The sequence below is a fragment of the Maylandia zebra genome, linkage group LG18 (assembly GCF_041146795.1).
Source record: "Maylandia zebra isolate NMK-2024a linkage group LG18, Mzebra_GT3a, whole genome shotgun sequence".
Taxonomy (NCBI): Eukaryota; Metazoa; Chordata; class Actinopteri; order Cichliformes; family Cichlidae; genus Maylandia; species Maylandia zebra.
The window spans coordinates 26,246,014-26,266,579 of record NC_135184.1 but is presented as its reverse complement, the minus strand read 5'-3'; the positions used below and the strand labels follow the sequence as shown (position 1 = coordinate 26,266,579).

Sequence of the window (20,566 nt, the reverse complement as noted above, 5' to 3'; positions counted from 1 at the left end):
TATCAGTTTCAAAGGAAGTAAACAGCACAGCAGCTGACACGTACTAGACACATAAAGAGATGCTCTCCAGTCAAAACAACCTGCAGAGACATACCGACTGCTGAGACACACTAAAAGAATTCTTCACAGGAGTAAACAAACATTAAATTTTTCCACTGATTTTCACATCGTTTTTGCTGTCTCTGCACACATCTCCACCACCACGAGCAAAAAGAAGAAACACGTGGCCTTTTACACAAGCACCCCACAACCCCCGGTTATTTCATTCCCGACACACTCCTCGTCCCCTCCCATTCTCTGAGTTAACTGTATAAATACCCACACTCAGAGCATTATCAGGATATCAGACACTCAGGCGAAAAGAGACTAGCTTAAGAAAACAAAAGAGAGTCTAAAAAAAGAGTCTAGGTTTTTAACAAGAGAAGTTAGACAACTGCATCTACAAACTCCCACATACCACAAGATTCAGTCCTCTGAAATGTGGCTCCAAGTGTCCCTCTTTAGTTTGTCCGGCTTACTTCTGTCAATCCAAACCCAGGCTCAAGATCGAGCCTCCCTCCACCGCTCCAATGACCCCTCTGGACATTGTCATTACACCTTTACTGTGGCCAGTCCACAAGAGTCCAGCTGCCCTGGAAGCGACCGCGAGATGGATGGAGTCTTGTCCAGGCTCACCCTGCTCGAAGCTTTGGTCAGCCGTCTCCTAGCAGGAGTAGACAAAGGCACCATAACTGGGGTTGGAGCTAATAGAGAAGAAGGTCTCCAGGAAGCTTATTCCCAGGTTACTGGGGAAAGAAACCAGCTGCAGCAGGATAAGGAGCGTCTAAACAGGCAGATCCAGGAGCTGCAGAGGAGGTTGGCTGAGCTGAGCCAGGAGGCAGAAAGCCTCAGGCAGAAACCCTGCCAGCAGACGCTCACCTCAGTGGGCACTCAGCATGAAAACAGACCAGCCAATGGTATGTACCAGTCAGGGGGTAACAGGAAACCACACAAATAAAAAATTATCTTAGTTAAAAGATTGTCAATCACAAAAGAACACATTTTTTTTAACCACAAAATCATACAAATTCAAAATAATGCTTTTTTTAAAAAAAAAAAAATCTGTGAAGAAACATATTTTATGCAATTTTTGCCAGCTCTAATGTTTGTTTGTTTTTTTCAGAATAAATGTTTCTGTGGTAGACTCGTGCTTTGAAAAGTCTAAAGAGGCAGAGACAGGTTGGCCTGCAGTTAACTGTCCCCAGTTAAGTAAGGGGATAGGAATTTTTACCACAGTCTTTTTTTATGGCTTCGTCACTCATGTTGATGTTTACACAAGTGTGATTATTTTCAGGGTTAGAGCATCAAGCACTCTGAGGAAAAAACAGGGACCTTACAACTTTGAGGTTAAAGTGTTACTTTTGAGTTTTGCTCAGAATTTGTATTTCTCTCCCAGATCCCGCATATGACTTTGGGAATAGTGGATATCAGGAGATGAAAGCTGAAGTGACAGAGATCTCTGCATCCCACGTCTTCCATGAAGGAAGTCACAACTTCACAGGTAGCGTTTTACTGGAGTTGTTGGAATCGAGCATTATAGCTTTTAAGCAAATTAAAATTTAGAGTCTAAATTAAAGTAACTTGCTTTTTTCCCTCAGGTTGTGGAGAGTTAGTGTCAGTGGGAGATCCTGTGTCACACAGGAAAGCTGACAGTATCACAGGGAAGTATGGTGTGTGGATGCAGGATCCAGAGCCTCAAGGCCCTCAGTACACCAACAACACTGTGTGGCGTATTGATGCAGTGAGAAGAGATGTGCGTCACCTCTTTGCATATGAAGACATGGATCAGTTCTCCCGAGGTTTCCCAATGAAGGTGCTGGTTTTGCCAGAGCCTGTGGAGAGCACAGGGGCAACTGTGTACCGAGGCTCCCTTTACTATCAGCGAAGACGCAGTCGGACACTGATTCGCTACGACCTGGCTTCTGAATATCTGGCATCCCGCATGGACCTGCCTCATGCCGGCTTCCATGGCCAGCACCCTTATTCCTGGGGGGGCTACACTGACATTGACCTAGCAGTGGATGAACAGGGTCTGTGGGCCATCTACAGTACAAGTAAAGCAAGGGGTGCAATTGTAATTTCACAGCTGAACCCCGAGAGCTTGGAGGTGAAAAAGACCTGGGAGACTAATATTAAGAAGAACACAGTGGCCAACGCTTTCATGGTGTGTGGACGTTTGTACACAGTTGCTAGCTACACTGTTCCCAACACCACCATCAACTTTGCGTTTGATACAGCCACTGGTGTGGGACAAGCTGTCTCCGTGCCCTTCAAAAACAAGTACAGTTACAACAGCATGGTGGACTACAACCACGCTCAGAGGAAGCTGTATGCCTGGGACAACTTCCACATGGTCACCTATGACATCAGACTGGGCAGGGCCAGCCATGGCAGGAGCTAGAGAGGACACAGAGAAGGACTGCTGTTGGCAGGACTGATGCAACAACAAGTGATAGAGATGAAATAAATAATCATTTCAGGTGCTCTGTCAAGGCTGTGCTATCAATGTGTTTTGAATTTTACAGTATTTCTGTGGCATTAGTATCATAAATAAGGAGTGGCATAAAAACAAAGAACTATTCATACAGTAAAGCTGTTCAGTGTGGTTATGTGATATTGTTACTGATGGCTCATGAAACAGAATTGTAATCTGCAAATGTTATTTTTTATTTAAGATATGAATTTATGAAATAAAGTTTTTGTTTTCTGGATTGCATTTTGAAAATGTAGTCACAACCAAGCACTCATGTCCTCAGCTGCCAAAGCCACAAACTGCAGCGTTCCAACTGCTGACTATAGCTGCCTCAAAGAGCAAGTTAGTAGACTACAGTGGTTACAATACCTAAATTTAGAGCTGACTGTGCTGTGGTTCTCAGATTTACTGCTTTTTGTAGATGTACACAACTGAATTGAGCAGGACGTAATCCAACATTTCACAAGCCATCTCGGTTGATTTGCATCCTCTACAATGACAGCATACTCTTCAGAATAACTTTAAATTAGACCTGGTTAGCATAAAGGTGGAATTCAAAGAATGAAGCTCAAAGCCAAATTATTCTCTGCTACACTTGATAGAAATGTTACATTTCAAATTACCTGACACTTTAATAACATGTTACTCCCTTTGTACTTGCTCCTCTTCTTTATTGCTAACTTGATGCTGAAATACCAAGACCAATTCCATATAGGAACAGTTTAGTGCTTTAGATTATGCATAAATTATCTTTGTGCATCTTTCATTTCGTTGTATGCTGTAAGCGTTGGTGATGGCTAAACCAATAGGATTGTCTTTTATGTCTCATTGTTCCCTTCATTTAGGCACAAATCTGTTTTAAGGTGCAAAGTACCACGAAATAAAAACTTACCTAAAATGCGTTAAACCTAATGTAACAAGCTGTTTTGAAAATATAAGGAGTAGAAAGCACAGACCTTTTATTTTAAGCTCCTTTTTGCTAGCCAAAGTTAGCATCCTAATGAAATAAACAAGCTAGCTAGAAATAGCATTAGCTGGCATCGCCCACGTTCATTAAAATATGGTTACGGCTTCATTAAACAAAAACAAACCATGCCACGTAGAATCAGCACCAGCAAAGAAGCTCAGCTTTGGAAGCTAATGTGCTGTTTATTACCTACAACCTCAACCACAGGCTTATCTACAGGCAGCATTAGCCAAGTTAACTTATGTCATAAAATAAGGACAACCTTAGTCCATTCTAATACTTAATACTACTGTTAGATGGGCTGGACTGTGGGTTCAGAGATCCTTCCTCGTTGTTATGCTACTTCCTGAAAAATATAATTTTTCATTAAATAGAAATATTGCCCATTTTCAATTTGAGGGCAACAACATCAAAAAAGTTGGGACTGGGCAACAAAAGGATGGAAAAGAAGGTGGTACTAAAAAGAAACAGCTGGAGAAACATTTTGCAGTTAATTGGGTTAATTGGCAACAAGTCGGCAACATGACTGGGCATAGAAATAGCATCTTAGAGAGGCAGAACGTCTTAGATGAAAATATGAGCAGAGGTTGACAATCACCAAAAAACTGTATCTACAAATTGTAGAACAATTTTAGAGGAATGTTCCCGTGTAAAGTTGCAAAGAAATCATTCAGAGTACATAACGTCATCAAAGGTTTCTGGGAAGCACTGTGTGCAAAGGACAAGCCTGAATATCATTGCTGAATTTCTGAATGTCTGCACTGAATTTAAAAAAGTATGATTCTGTCATGGAAACCATTGCATGAACTCATTCACTGTCTGTGAACGTATTCACCGTGCCATCCACAAACATAGGTTAAAGCTGTCGTGCAAAGAAACCTTTCTGAATCCAGGAAAGAATTGAGGCCAAGAGAAAAACTGTTCTCTGGTTAGGCAAATCCAAAATTTACATTCTTTTTGAAAAACATACGCCATGTCCTCCCAAAGACGAGGGGGACCATATTATCAGTGCTCAGTTCAAAAGGGTTGCATTAGCCCTGCGGAATTAGCAGCTTTCGCATCAGGAAAGGCCCCATCAGCATGATTACTGAGTGCAGGTTTTAGAGCAACACATGCTTCCATCCAGTCCAATTTATTTTCAAGATTGCCCTGCATGTTTCAGCAAGACAATCTTGATGCACATACTGCAGCTATTACAATAGCACAACTTTATAGTAGGAGAGTCTGGGTGCAGAACTCGCCTGCACTTCAGATCTTTCACCAACTGAAAACATTTCAAGCATCATCAGAAAATATCTGTCCATCTTCTTCCACTTATCCGGGGGCCGGGTTGCGGGGTCAGCAGCCTAAGCATAGAAGCCCAGAACTCCCTCTCCCCAGCCTCCTCCTCCAACTTATCCAGCAGGCCAACCAAGAGATGTAATCTGTCCAGCGTGTCATGGGTCTGCCCCAGGGCCTCCTCCCAGTGGGACATGCTCCCAACACCTCACCCAGGAGGCATCTTTGGCAGGCCCCTCACTTTCCGAGAGAAAAACGTACTGCTTTTAAAAGAAGACGGGATTTGTCTTACAGCTCTAAACATGGCTCTGGCAAAACTTTTTTGAGGCTTGTTGCAGCCATCAAATTCAAAATGAGCTAATATTCTTCTTGTAATTATATATTTTCTCTTTGTAAACCTTTGATATGTTTTCCATGCTGTATTGTAATTAAAATATAATTTCCTTGTATTTTGGCTTTAGTTACATTTTACATTTACAGGATATCAACCTTATTTTGGAATTGAGGTTCTAAGATACACAGTATATTCAATAAATGTACTCCTCCTTTTATAATTACAGAAAGCCTTCAGAAAATTGTTCCTATTTAAACACAACTGTGTTCTTTAAATTTAGATGATAAAAGTTTAAATAATATGAGTATATGTATTCACACGATGAAACTGAAAGAGATGAGGTTACTTCTGTCACATTTCTTGGAGTAATAAAACCGCTAACAGACACGCGCCCACACGTCAGCTCACCTGCATTATTTGAAAGTCAATAAAAATGAGCAGCTTTGCTTGAAAATATCCCACGTTCCCACTTACAACCTGAGCACAACTTGTCACACTTTCCAGCTGTTTATGTAGGCTACACACGCATCTGCTGTCTTAACCTGTTCAACATGTTAACTCCAAACCCACATGTATCGAGTGTAATGATTTCTGTAACAACTGCTTGCTTTGGAAGTGGTATTCAGTGTGTTAAAAAGGAGGCGGTGGCAGCAGTTTATCAACACTGTAAGATGAGATGGAATGTGTTACCGTGCAATGACAGTCAGGAGACTCAGCAGCAGCAGCTGATGGAAACTTGGTTGAGTGTGAGTTGACTTTCCCCACAACAATGTTCACACAAACACACTGTGGCTAAGCCACATGAAAAACAAACACAGAAAAAATTCTCACATCATGAAGTGTGTCAAGGGGGAAGTCTCTTTTTTATACCACAGTTTAAACTTTCACACACACTCCAAAAAAAATGTAATTTTTTAAGATAGAAAATTTAATAAAATAAATTCAACATTGGTTTCAGGCTTGTGAAATTAAGTCCATGCATTATCAATAGTGATGTGCAAACAAGCAGCTTAATGGAGGTAAAACATTTAATACTTCTACTTCAAAATAAAAGTAAACACAAAGACAAACACATAACGCTGATACAGATTTTTTTAAAACATATAAGAATCCTAAAATAACATCAATAATCAGGAATTTCAGAATTACCCACTCATGTTCAACATTTTCCTACATGCACACACACCTAAACCTGACCTAATGTTTCCCATCTAGCATCCAGAGTCCATCGTAAGCCCTGTTCAGCCTCTCTCCCAGGCCAATGAGCAGCGCGTCCTGCAACCAGTCCCAAGTCACCCACAGTCTTTCCACCAGACTGTACTGGCAGTAGCCCATGGCCAAGCCAAAGCCCACATCTGTCACATAGTGTCTTGCAAGCAGCAGTCGGGACAGGCTCACCAAAGCAGCCCACCCCACCACCAGGAGCCGCATGGAGTCTGTGTCCACCAGCTGGGCGAGGAAGAACCGGGCGCACATGGCCGCCCGTGAAGCGTGGCCGGAGGGAAAAGAATAGCGCTCCACGAAGAAGGTGGAGAGGATCTCCGAGCGGTTCTGGGTGGGCATGCGACGTCTGACCAGAGTCTTCACAAGTCTGACAAGCAGCAAATCCAAAATCAGAGCTGTGGGGAGGAAGGAGTAGTTTTTAAAGTTGAGGATGTAAATAACAACAAGATTGCATTAGATATATATTAGTTTACAATAATAACAATTATTATTATTATTAAATATTAGTATTAGTATTACATTTTCCTTAAAATATATTAGAAAAAGAACTAAATAGCTGAAAAGATGAGTAAAAAATGCAGCTGAAGTTGTTCAGTTGTTGATACATTTATTTAAAGCTTCAGTTAATTATAGATTTACACTGTAAAGACAAACAAAAGTTTTACTTTAGTGTGTTGAACTTAATTTGTACCAGCTTTGACACACTTGTTTTCCCGCTTAAGTTAGCTGTACTTTCTGTCCCCATTCTGAGTTGCACGCAGTTGCTTAATTGAGCACTTGATGTTGCCAAGTATGGGGCATTTCTGCAAAAGAAAAACTTGTGGTAAAGATAATGTTTAGCTTCATAAGCTTTATCGGTGCTGTGATCATTATTTCAGTTAGGCTGTGTTTCGACTAGCTTGTGAATTCATGATGTGGTTTCCTATGTTAGCTTGCCCCGGTAACTGAGACTGCCTTTTTAGGGTTTGATTACTAGTACCAGTGTTACTGTAACCATGCAGTATGTAAATACTGTGGAAAAGTTGTCTTGAACTTATATCTAATATTTAATCATGGTGACTTTGTTTGAGTTTCTTCTTTAATTAAAAAAAATTACTAGACTAAGGTTTTATATAAAACTTATATAAGGTTTTATATATTTTTTATACTGAGAAACAGCCGACTGACATTGCTCCACACCTCGCGGCTTAAAGTCAAGAGTCCTCTGAGGAAAAGTAAAAAATTTTCCCTGCTTTCTTGAATAATTGTCCAGTTTTCAAATTATTTCAAGACATTTTTTTTCCAAATGCTGCAGCTATTGATATTTTTTCAGTCTATTCTCACACCAAGGATACCTCTTCAGCCTAACATCCTCTAAAATCAGTCTGCTGCTGTGATCACAGTTTGTATTCTTGTTTCTTAATGCTTATCATAATCCTGAAAAAATATTCCTGGAATTTATTACATGATCATAATTGGAGTAAATGACCCTACTCTAATTAATATTCCTGGCAGATTATTTAGATTTGTGAGCTAAATCTACATGATCGGCACTGTGTCCAACAAAAATGACTAATAACATTAAATTGGCTAAGTAATACTTTTACATCCCTTGCAATTCCTTTGATGTCTCTAAATATCCTATCCCATCATCTCATTTATCATCAAATTTCAAACTTTCTCAAGCTTCCTAACACAGGTTTTGAATCCGCAGCGAATACTCTACAAATACTTGATGGCCTCGCCCAAAGTTCAAAAGTTCAACGAGCTCAGCAGCTTTAGGAGCTAATAAATTACATTTGAACATCTTTGATAGTCCATGAGGGCTTTCAGATATTTAAAGAACTGAGATCTAGGTATTTCAAACATCTTCAGATGTTTTCAGTACATCATTATAGCAAAGGTCAAATTTTGCAGTGAACCATGGTTAGCAGCTTTAGTTAGCACTCTGCTAAACATTTTGAAGTCAAGTGGAATTTTATTTCAGTTGAATCAACCAATAGTTGAGATTTTAAACATGTTGAACTCTTAATGTAACACCTTGGGGAACTGAGCAAGGCTGAAGTAAAAGCATATAACCAGCTCAATTTATTGACCTAGAAAAAAAATTCTAAAGGTCTTTGACCAGGTCAATACCTGATTGGTCTAACATCATATACTATCTCCAAATCTCCATGGCATCCTGGGCTTTTACAGGCCAGAAATAGCTCTGGCATTTCACCACAACACAATACAGTATAGCAGCACAGAGCTTGAACTCAAGGCTGCAAGTTCACAAATATAATCTACATGTGCAAATAAATCATCAGCCATGACCGGTGGATCACATCTCAGACAGCTCCCACGAAAAACTTTCCATCGCTGTCGTGCAGTTGTTTCTCGCTCAGACACCATTTACTCCTGCTAATGCATTAATTGGCACTAGTTGGACTCATTTTGGTCTCTGGACATTAAGAGCTATTAACGTTATCTAGCTTTGACCAAACATGAGAGCCACTTATGAATGCCACGGGTTCCACTGTGGCCATGGCACAAACGTGCATAATAACGCACCGGCTTATCGGCAATGTGGTGATAAATATGAAGCTGCGAGAGCGTCGGACAGCTAAAGTCAGTTTGACTTTGGAGCACTTCTTACGTAAATATCGAGCCTGTTGATGGCTGTGGACTTAGAGATGTGTTATTTACTAAATCAGAACATATTTTTGTTTCATTAAAGACAGAAATCCTAACATTAACTATGGTGTAATGATACTTACCCAATGCCAAATTCAGCATGATCTCTTGCTCCTCCACACTTCGTCCACGGAGAAGAGTGTACACGGTGCCGATGAGCCACGGGATGACATGACCGGAGAACTCGACCAGCCGGACCAAGGGCCGTATGCTGCCCCATGCAGACCCCTCACAGGCGCACACTCCGAGCCGTTTGGACAGCCATAGATCTATCGCCAGCAAAAACCGGAGCGTTACAGTAAATATCGGCTGACTCAGACTGACTGAAAAGTCTCCCGTTTGCGCTCCAGAGGCAAAGTAAGAACAGCTGGAGCTCCGGCGACGGACTTGGTATTCAAAAGTTGCCCGGCTTCCACACGCAGCTCCACGGCAACTATTCCGCCTGGACCCTGGTGAGGACATTTTGGTTGGACAGTGCCGTAGGTCGTGTATCCGCTCTCCTTTATGGCCCCTGATGAGCTCGTAACATCCTGCCCGGTTTACAGGGGATAAATGGTACCAGTTTAGAACGGGACCGCTCTTGTCACGTGACAAGAATGAATCCACAAAACCGTGCTCGTTGAACGGGTCCGGTGTTGAGCTTTAGGCTTTTTCTTTAAATTTGGAAACCCAGCGAACACGTTATCACTTGTGAACCAGATAGCCCGCCTTGACTGTAAAGTTTGACTATTTTGTTAGTTGTGTCATAATAAACATTTCATGATAATAAATGTCTATATTCTCTTCACGACACCGGTCTGAGCGCAAAATGTGTCACAACTACGCCAAAGGCTCAGAGCGCAGCGCTTTTTATGAACCTAAATTGGGTCTATCATGCTGTGGCAGTGCGTGCGTGGTTTCCGCCTCTTCTTTATTTTTGCTCTACCTGCTGTCACCAGAGTTACTGCACACCGGACTAAACACTTCCACGGCCACAGCATGCCGGGGCTGCTGCTCGGAGACGTGTTTCCTGATTTCGAGGCAGAGACCACCACCGGCACAATTAAACTCCACGAATTTCTTGGTGATTCGTGAGTAGACTTTGTGACTTTTTATTTTTGACGCTGCAGGTTTACAGACTTATTGAGAATTCGCTTAAGAGCGGGGAGAGATGGCGGGATGTAGTTCCTGTCATGGTTTTTCGCTTCTGCTTTGAAATACTGCATGTGGCATTTTTAAAATCTGCATACTGTACCTGTAATGACGGTATTGTGGTCTAAGTGCGATCTAAGAGTGTCTAAAACAACACTTTACCACTTAGTGCATCTATCAGTAATCATCTCTTTGTGAGACAGTGAAAGTCTTCTGATATTGAGAGCATCTGTAAGCTGAACGAATGAAATTGAGGTCAAACCTGAGAAAAAAACGCTCCTTTGAGTGATTATGTGCAGACCGCTGACCTCAAGGTGGAGAAAAACAACTTTGCCATCACTTTTGACAACTTTGCTAAACTCGTTTTACATCCTGTTGTCCTTTTGTGAAACCCAGAAACAAGCAGTAACACACACAATATCAAGAAATGCAGACTGATGCGGAGAGGAAACTGGGTCAGGATGAGGCTTCTTTTTTTCTGAGATCGAACTGAGCATGGTGGTAAATCTGACTCATTTCAGATGGGGAATCCTGTTCTCCCACCCCAGGGACTACACTCCTGTGTGCACCACAGAGCTGGGCCGAGCTGCCAGACTCAGCACTGAGTTCAGTAAACGCAATGTTAAAATGATCGCCCTATCAGTGGACTTCCTGGAGGATCACCACGGCTGGGCCAAGGTGTTGTAACTACATTTTATTTATTTATTTATTTGCTGCACACCTTTAAGTATTTAGAAGTATTGGAAAAACACATAAAGAAAGCAGGAAGTCGGTGCTAGCTGGTGAACTGTGCTCTAAGCTTGGTGATATTTCAGCATTCTGACTTCCCAGCTGAGCATAGTTCTTTAAACAAGCCACAAGAGATTTGCAAGCCAAATGACATCGAGATATCTGGACTAATGCTGGGCTAAATCTATGTGGGTATTTAGGATTTTCCAACAACATGCTGAAATAAATGAATCCTTCTGGGTTCACTCAAAACCTCACTCCTATTAAAATCTCAGGTTTCTCAAATGAACAATGAACATTGAGCCTGTGCAGGCCTGACTCCTATATATAGTGTGTGCGGAAACAATTTGCAACACAAATAAAGCTTCGACCACAAGCTGTGAATTTAAAACTGGGGTGAAAGGTGTATGAACCATATTGAGGATCTATAGAAGGAAGAGGCTTGTGATTATGGGATGTGTATGAATGCTGTGTGTTTAGAGAGGCTAAAAGTGAGACTATCTCAGCCGTGGCAACTTTTTTTACTGCTAGCACTCAATTTGATTACATCAGTTACAACTACTACATTTCCCTTGTGGGATCAATATAGTATCAATCTATATATCTTTGAGAAAGCCTGAAAACCCCTTGTGTGAAATTGTCTTCCTGCTTCAAATATTTGATGCTTTTTAAAAATATATATTGCACTTCAAAGTCTACCATGTTGCCTTTGCAACAGCTGTGAAATGAGCATCACTTCTCTTCCCAAGTATAAGGTTAAGTACTGTATACTGCCTCCAAAGTTGTCAATCACAATGATTAATAGAAATAATAATCATTAATAATGTCTGTGGAATATCTACAACAGAACATCAAGGCACATAATCAGCAACCATCATTCCTGTGGCAAAATAGGATTATTATGTGAACAACCACTGTTCAAAGACCACTGCGCACATTTACTCAGGGCCTTCTTGATGCGATGTTCTTCTGCTTCCCTGGCTGCTGTGTCTGTGGGGATGGTGTTGGCTCCGTGCTGTAGTGTCCTGATGACACCCAGTTTATGCTGCAGTGGATGATGAGAGTCAAACCTTAAATACTGATCCATATGTGTAGGTTTACATCAACTTTTAAATGTCCCTGATTACTAATGGAAATCTCACAGTCTAAGAAGGCTAACCTGCCACTTTTCATATCCTTCATATCCTTTTCACCTTTCCTCCTCGGTGTCTCAGATCCTCCTCCTCTCTTTCTCTTTCTTTCTCCTTCCATCCCTTCCCCTTGGCTAGCCACCATGGGGCTCTGCCCCCATCACTTCCCTCCCCCTTTTTAAGTCCAGACTCAAAACTCACAACAGCCTATTCCAAATAAGCTTTTCCATCCTGCTACTTTAATTTATTTTATTTATTTGCTCTATGTTTTATCCTTATATTTTTGTAAATTTTTGTTTGTTGTAATTGCTTGTGAACAGTGTCCTTGAGTGTTTTGAAAGGCGCTTTCTTAAATAAAATGTATTATTATTATTATCCTCCCTGGTAAATTTGATGTGTTGGTCCACCGAGTTAATGTGATCAGTGAATTGTGGCACATCTTAAGGTGTCATCAACATACCTGAACCAATGACTTGGTGGTGTTCCAGGGTAGGATAACAAAGCCCTATTTTCCACTTCTTCCATGTAAAAGTTGGCCACAATGGGTGAAACTGGGCAACCCATGGCACACCCATGTTTCTACCTGTAGTGAAATAGGTGGAATTAAAACACAGTTCCAAAAGCAAACACACGTGGTCGGTGCTGAGAGTGGTCCTGTTGCTGAGGTTGGTGTCATCCTGTAATCACTTACAAACTACCTCCACTGCTTCAGTGACTGGAATACAAGTGAAGAGAGATGTAACATCTCTCACCTTCTCTTTTTTTTAATCTTTTTAAAAAAAAAAAAAAGGAACGTATGAGAACACAAATAAACCGAAATAAACAAGTAATCGAAAATAAACAAACGGGTGTACCATCCATCCATCCATCCATCCATCCATCCATCCATCCATCTTCATCCGCTTTGTCCGGGGCCGGGTCGCGGGGGCAGCAGCCTAAGCAAAGAGGCCCAGACCTCCCTCTCCCCAGCCACCTCCTCCAGCTTATCCGGGGGAATACCAAGGCGTTCCCAGGCCAGCCGAGAGATATAATCTCTCCAGCGTGTCCTGGGTCTGCCCCGGGGCCTCCTCCCGGTGGGACATGCCTGGAACACCTCACCCAGGAGGCGCCCAGGGGGCATCCTTGTCAGATGCCCGAACCACCTCAGCTGGCTCCTTTCGATGTGGAGCAGCAGCTGCTCTACTCTGAGCCCCTCCCGGATGGCCGAACTTCTCACCCTATCTCTAAGGGAGAGGCCAGCCACCCTTCGGAGGAAGCTCATTTCTGCCGCTTGTATCCGCGATCTCGTTCTTTCGGTCACTACCCACAGCTCTTTAATCAGATCAGAAACTTTATTGTCATTGTCATGAGAACAACGAAATTAAGAATGGTCCCCGATCATTGCATCATCCCTAGCAATATCAAAATATAAATAAAACAATAAAATTCAATAAATAAAATAGATAGAATACTTAAAATACTAATAAGATATAACAGTAAAACATTCACATACATTCCCACACACATGCTTCAGACCGTGCATAGATTAACACAAGAGTGGCGTGATGGACATTTTTTTGTAGTATTCAGATGTGTTATTGCAGTTGGATAACAGCTGTGTTTGAGTCTATTAGTCCTTGCTCTGATTGCCCTGTACCGTCTGCCTGAGGGCAACAGTTCGAACAGGGAGTGGCCAGGATGTGAGGTGTCTTTTATGATGTTTTGGGCCTTTTTAAAACAGTGGGCGTTGTGTAGAACTTCCAGTGTGGGGAGAGGGCAGCCAGTGATCTTTTGGGCGGTGTTAATGATCCCTTGGAGTGCTTTCCTCTGAGCCCCTGTGCAGCTAGTGTACCAGATGCATATGCAGTAAGTTAGAACACTCTCAATGGTGGCTCTGTAGAAGGACACCAGCAGTCTCTGTGTGATGTTATTCCTCCTGAGAATTCTCAGGAAGTACAGTCTCTGTTGGGCCTTTTTCAGCAGCTCGGAGGTGTTCACACTCCAGGAAAGGTTCTCCTCTATATTGACTCCCAGGAAGCGGAAGCTTGCCACCCTTTCTACACAGTCCCCATTTATGAATAGTGATTGGATCTCTGCCTTTTTCCTTCTGAAGTCTATTATGAGTTCTTTGGTTTTTGAAGTGTTGAGGAGGAGGTTATTGGCCTTACACCATGACGTCAGCTGCTCCACCTCGTCTCTGTACGTAGACTCGTCTCCCTTGGAAATGAGCCCCACCACTGTGGTGTCATCTGCAAATTTCACAAAGATGTTGCTGTGGTGGCGAGGAGTGCAGTCGTGTGTGTAGAGAGAGTAGAGCAGTGGACTGAGCACACAGCCCTGGGGTGAGCCAGTGCTCGTGGCCATAGGTGAGGGTAGGGACGTAGATCGACCGGTAAATTGAGAGCTTCGCTTTTACACTCAGCTCCCTCTTCACCACGACGGACCGGTGCAGCGTCCGCATTACTGCAGCTGCAGCCCCAATCCGTCTGTCGATCTCCGGCTCCCTTCTCCCATCACTCGCAAACAAGACCCCGAGATACTTGAACTCCTCCACTTGGGGCAGGAACTCATCCCCGACCCGGAGTGGGCACTCCACCCTTTTCCGGCTGAGAACCATGGCCTCAGATTTGGAGGTGCTGATCCTCATTCCCGCTGCTTCACACTCGGCTGCGAACCGTTCCAGTGCGAGCTGGAGGCCCTCACCCGATGAAGCCAACAGAACCACATCATCTGCAAAAATCAGAGATGAGATTCTGAGGCCACCAAAGCGAAAGCCCTCCGCCACTTGGCTGCGCCTAGAAATCCTGTCCATAAAAATTATGAACAGAACCGGAGACAAAGGGCAGCCCTGGCGGAGCCCATCACCCACCAGGAACGAGTCCGACTTATTGCCGGCAATGCGAACCAAGCTCTTGCAACGGTTGTATAGGGATCGAATGGCCCATAGCAATGGGCCAGACACCCCATATTCCCGCAACACCTCCCACAGGACACCCCGAGGGACACGGTCGAATGCCTTCTCCAAGTCCACAAAACACATGTAGACTGGTTGGGCAAACTCCCATGCACCCTCAAGTATCCTGGAGAGGATAAAGAGCTGGTCCAGTGTTCCGCGACCAGGACGGGTGTACCATCTAGTCATATATACATATATACACACACACACACACACACACACACACACACACACACATATATATATATACATATATATATATATATATATATACACACACACACACACACACACACACACACACACACACACACACACACACATACATATATATATATATATATATATATATACACATACATACTTATATACATACATATACATATACATACATATATATATACACACATATACATACCTACATGCATACATATACGCCTATACATACATACAGACATACATATATATACACATAGCAGTTCAAAAATATGGCACGAAATCGGGTCTCCTTGACGAAATATAATGTTTCCATTTATCCCAAATCTCAATGAATATGTCATATTGAAATCTGTTAAAAAGGTAATTCTTTCCATTTTAAACAACCCATAAACAGTCTCATGCCAGTCATTTAGTGATGAAATTTTCACACTTAGCCATTTCTTAGTAATAGTCTTTCGGGCAGCCAGACTCAGAATACCATATAACAGCTTGGACATTTTATCTACATTCACTGAATATAAATATCCAGACAAAAGTTCATCCCAATTAAAGGGGAGTTGCATACTAAAAATGGTCTGTAACTCAGAGTGAATCGATACCCAAAAAGTGTTGATCAATGGGCAAGACCGAAACAAGTGGAAGTGTTTTATTCCTTGGGCCCCACAGTTTCTCCAACAGCTAGAGTGATTAGAATAGTGTTTACTTTGTGCAGGTGTAATAAAAAACCTACAGAGACTCTTCCAACCAAAACATCTCCATATATTAGAACTAGAAATTTTCCACTGAAAGGCACACTGCTGATACCAGATATCATTTGAAATTGCTATATTTGTTTCCCTTTCCCATTTTTGTTTAATGTAGATAGTGTTCAACTTCTTAACCTCTTGTAAACCCTTGTACAATCTAGAAATCACCTTGAGGCCAGGATCTGCATAAGCCTTGACAAATATATTCAAAACAGGAAGAGAGAAAAGATCTGTTCTCTTAGGTATAAAGTTATATAGATAATGCCTGATTTGAAGAAACCTGAAAAAATCCGTATTGCTTACCTGGTATTGATCTTTTACTGATTGGAAGTCCCCAAGAGTTCCCTTATCATAAAACATACAATATGCCATCAAGCCTTGCCCTGTCCATTTTTTATATCTTGCGTCTAACTTATTGGATAAAAAATCAAGATCATAAGCGCACCATCTTAAGATCCTGGCCTCTTCATTACAGTCATTCTTATTAAGAAACTGTAACCAGAGTTTTAAAGGCAAGTTAATCCATTGGTTTCCTTTATTAATTTGTTTTTTAATAAGTGTCACGTCCCCTAAGCTTGCCTGAATCGGAAAATCTCTTGAGATAACTGTTTCTATTTCTTTCCATCTTGCTTGGTAGTCTACATTGCACCAACACGCTAGGATCTTCAGTTTAGTTGAAATATAGTAATCTTTCAAACATGGGAACCCCAACCACCTTTTATCTTTAGCCAACTGGATAGTTTGGTACTTAATCCGTGGGCTTTTCCCCTGCCACAGAGATTATTTTATCCCACTCCTGAAATTATTTATCAGTTATTTCAACTGGGAGTGTTAGGAACAGATAAAGCATCCTAGGCAAAATATTCATTTTGACTGTATCAATACGTGACTCAAAATTTAAAATTGGTATTAAGTTCCATCTTTTAATATCCTCATTTATTTTATAACACAAAGGTTTAAAATTTACATGATATTTTTTAGAGAGATCTTTAGTGATATTTACTCCAAGATACTTCATTTGCTCCAACTCCCAATTCAAATCCAAGGTGTTCTGGATGTGGTGTCTCTGGTTGAGGATCGAAGCCAGAAACTTTGAGATGTTATAGGTGATCGAGTTGATCATACAGACAATCGGTCTTAAAGGTTCACCCTGTTTGTGTATCTAAGGTAAACCATACAGACTTGGTGTAGATTCCCCTGGGTATAGCCTGTGGTATGAGGTCCAGTCAATAGGATTGTCTGAAGCAGTTTGAACAAGACAATCTATCACCCTCTTCCTGTAACCACTTTCTGGGTCTTGCTTCATAAGTATTTTTGTCACTGAGCAGTGATAAAATTTACTCATGATGGGCTTTCTGGTTTAGCAAAACTGTGCACCTACCCTTGTCTGCCGGAAGGATAATAATGTTGTTGTCATTACTAAGTGATGTGAGTGCCTTCCTCTCCTCCATGCTGATGTTGCATGCTGGGGGCTTTGCATTGCTGAGACCGGCCAAAACCTTCGTCTGTAGTTGCTCTGCTTCCACGTCTGCAATATTGTTGTTTTGAATTGCTGTTTTGTGGCTGTGATCAGTTCTAGTTATCCATCTGGGAAACCAAACAACTTCTGGCGAAGTCGGATGGCACAACAAAGAAAAGCTAACTCGTCAGGCCACGACTCCACAGTCTATATGATTGTGTTCTAAATAATGTGGGGGATTATTTCCTCACATCCCAGAAATCTACATTGAAATCTGAGTAACAGTGTATATATGACAGAGCTCAATCAATGTTGCACCACTCACACTTGCTTTGAATATCTAATGGAGAGCTTGCGTCTGTTCTTGTGTGTGACTAGGACATCGTGGCCTACAACTGTGAGGAGTCTGCCTGCTGCTCGCTGCCCTTTCCCATCATAGCGGACAGCAAACGGGAGCTGGCAGTCGCCCTGGGCATGCTGGACCCAGATGAGAAGGACAAAGATGGCATGCCCCTTACTGCCCGCTGTGTGAGAAACATAAACACACATTTGTTTTTGGAATTTGTGCCCCATCTCTGCTCATTCCTGTGAAGGTTTTTATCCCTCTCACTGGGAAACTCTCTCACCTTTTTTTCCCCCACCATCTAGGTGTTTATTATTGGTCCTGACAAAAAATTAAAGCTGTCCCTGCTTTACCCAGCCACCACCGGACGCAATTTTGATGAGATCTTGAGGGTGGTGGACTCGCTCCAGCTCACAGCAGGGAAGCGAGTAGCCACACCTGCCGACTGGAAGGTATGCCATGCATATGAAAATGACCTCAGTTGCTGCCAGTTATTACAGCAGCTGAAGGCACAGATAATAGCTATAGGACCTGAGCAGCTGCTGTGTTGACCAGCAGACTTTTTGCAATGTGTCTCTTCCTCCAGCCTGGAAACTGCGTGATGGTTCCCCCGAGTATGTCTGAAGAAGAGGCCGCCTCTTTGTTCCCAGCTGGCGTCTACACCAAAGACCTCCCCTCTGGCAAGAAGTACCTGCGCTACACACCCCAGCCATAAGCACAGGCAGAAAGGATGCTGATATTCAACACTTGCATCTTTTACGTGGACTGCAATGTCCACTGCATGGACAGCGCTCTCACCTGGTTGATAGACATCCCAGCTGTGAATAAGTCCCAGTCAGTATGGATGGAATGAATACCAGTGCCTTATGATATAGGATTGAGACATTTAGTACAACTTCCTCTCCTCAAGCTGCCTACTTTTCTAAGAAGACAGATGGAAAGGAGCTGTCATGGGGAAATAGATTACTATTTGAATAAAAGATTTTTTTTTAATCTACAGTGTGGCAGAATAAGTCTCTTTTTTTTTAGCAGAAATACTGTTGGCATGTTGTTTACAGGTTCAAAGGTAAGATGTTTATGATGCCATTTAAGCCATACGTTGTATATCATAAATACATATAGGAATATGACCTCACAAATAGGTTTATTAATATCCATACCCATAAGCTACTCTCGTATTGATGCCTTGATGTTGCCATACCATCTGAGGAGTTTTGAACTAAATCAAGAGCTAGCTAGTTTGGTTAGCAAGGTCCATCTATAATCAGCTGTGATATTAATAAGAGAAAATGCACAGCTGACTCCTTAGAAGGTCTCCACAACCCTGCACATAAAAGATGGACGTAGCAAATATGACACCACTGGCATCTGTTGTCCTCATTTTTCAGCTTGGCGTTAGTTTAGCATTAGCATTTAGCTTGGTTAGAAAGTTGCATATATAAACTTTAGGTGTGCAACATACAAACATTAATATCTCTACTTAGTGTTAAGTAACTGTTACTGCTGTAACAAATGACCATTACAGACATGAAAAATGATGAAATAAATGAATACAATATCACAAAAAATAGAAAGATTTGAAAAATGTTTCAAAGGGGAGTTCAATTAGAAGCTGAAGCAGATGTTAGAGAAAGCATTCATCTGCATGTCTAGTAAGGGTTGCTGGGGTGGTCAGGATCCATTCATCATCCACTGTTATCTGTGTGACCTCTTTCTCAGATGATGGAGGAATCCAAACAGTGTGCTGATTCAAACTACACTCAAAATAGCAACAGCAATGACGAATTCCCTTGGCCAGTAATATGGATGCATTCCAGCAGCTGGCAGTTCAATATTCAGGCTGCAGAAACATTTCCTTGCAGTCTGGGATTACACCACCACAAATACAAGAAGATTTCTCATTATTGCTCAGATTAACATCCACGCCTGCTGAATAGTTCTGAAGCCAGGTACATTCACTCTGTGGTCTGGAAAATGTGAGTGTGGCGACGTCTCACTGCAACGCTCCATGAAGCACATCAGTCAACACTCATGTGTTCCCTCAGAGCCTTAATCAGTTCACCGAGCTCATCCATCCATGCAATCTAGAGTTGAGGGGAGACTGAAAACAAATTTCTTGGGTGGTCTGTACCACACAACGGGCCACAATATTTGTCAAATAGTTCAATTAAAATACCGAAAGGGCTGGTTCAGTGATTCATATTACCGGTATCTGAGGTCTCTTCATAGAGACTAAAACTGATATCAGGCAGTAAACATCCCTTTTAATGCTGTGAAATGTGGCATTTCAACAACAACAATTCCAAACCAGACTCAAGTGGCCAATCCAGGACCTGCAGGTTTAAATCTACTGTATACATTTGTGGACGTTTTAGGTTTTTGAAGCTGGATGTGGTGATACATTGAGAAGAGGTGCAACTTGTAACAAAATTTAATATAATTCCCCACTCTTCTCTTTACAGCTGTCAAGTTGAGCATGACAAGCTTAAATCAGTAAACATGATTAAATTTGGCAATAATGTTTACAGTGTGTAATACTGGTCTAATATTAAACTGCTGACAGTGATGATGCAAAACTTTTGCAAGAACAAATTAACCGATTTCACTGGATTTTTTACCTCGACCAAGTTTTTTTGGTCATGCAACATGTTTTTGGTAGCATTTCTGTGCGTGCGTGTCATTCTGTGTGTAAACACATAGCTCATAAAGTTTTTAATGAATTTGAATGAATGCAAACTTTGTAGTGGTGTAGAGTCCGGTAATGTTAACAATCTTATATCCACCAAGGTCTTTAAGTAATGATGATTTATTTGCCAAAAAATGACAAAAAGCCTCATAAGTTAGAAACTATAATTCTTACAAGTATGGTGTGTATTGTTAACATATAGAAAGTACCTTATATAA

General features: G+C 41.8%; 3 protein-coding genes across 3 annotated transcripts; 2 read left to right on the top strand and 1 right to left on the bottom strand.

The window, feature by feature from the left end:
* Positions 1 to 302: 302 nt before the first annotated feature.
* On the top strand, positions 303 to 2,750 carry LOC101487896 (myocilin). The gene is made up of 3 exons (XM_004567173.3): positions 303 to 956; positions 1,436 to 1,540; positions 1,638 to 2,750. Exons 1-3 carry the CDS (start codon positions 479 to 481, stop codon positions 2,438 to 2,440), a joined length of 1,386 nt encoding a protein of 461 aa, XP_004567230.1. The 5' UTR covers positions 303 to 478; the 3' UTR covers positions 2,441 to 2,750.
* Positions 2,751 to 5,945: 3,195 nt separating this feature from the next.
* LOC101487132 (polyisoprenoid diphosphate/phosphate phosphohydrolase PLPP6) lies at positions 5,946 to 9,877 on the bottom strand. The gene is made up of 2 exons (XM_004567170.5): positions 9,054 to 9,877; positions 5,946 to 6,710 (listed from the first exon to the last, which is right to left on the bottom strand). The coding sequence occupies exons 1-2, from the start codon at positions 9,430 to 9,432 to the stop codon at positions 6,289 to 6,291; spliced, it is 801 nt and encodes a 266-aa protein (XP_004567227.1). The 5' UTR covers positions 9,433 to 9,877; the 3' UTR covers positions 5,946 to 6,288.
* Positions 9,294 to 18,661, top strand: LOC101487422 (peroxiredoxin-6). Its single transcript, XM_004567172.2, has 6 exons — positions 9,294 to 9,422; positions 9,909 to 10,040; positions 10,623 to 10,779; positions 17,698 to 17,847; positions 17,968 to 18,114; positions 18,249 to 18,661. The coding sequence occupies exons 2-6, from the start codon at positions 9,949 to 9,951 to the stop codon at positions 18,375 to 18,377; spliced, it is 675 nt and encodes a 224-aa protein (XP_004567229.1). The 5' UTR covers positions 9,294 to 9,422; positions 9,909 to 9,948; the 3' UTR covers positions 18,378 to 18,661.
* Positions 18,662 to 20,566: the final 1,905 nt, after the last annotated feature.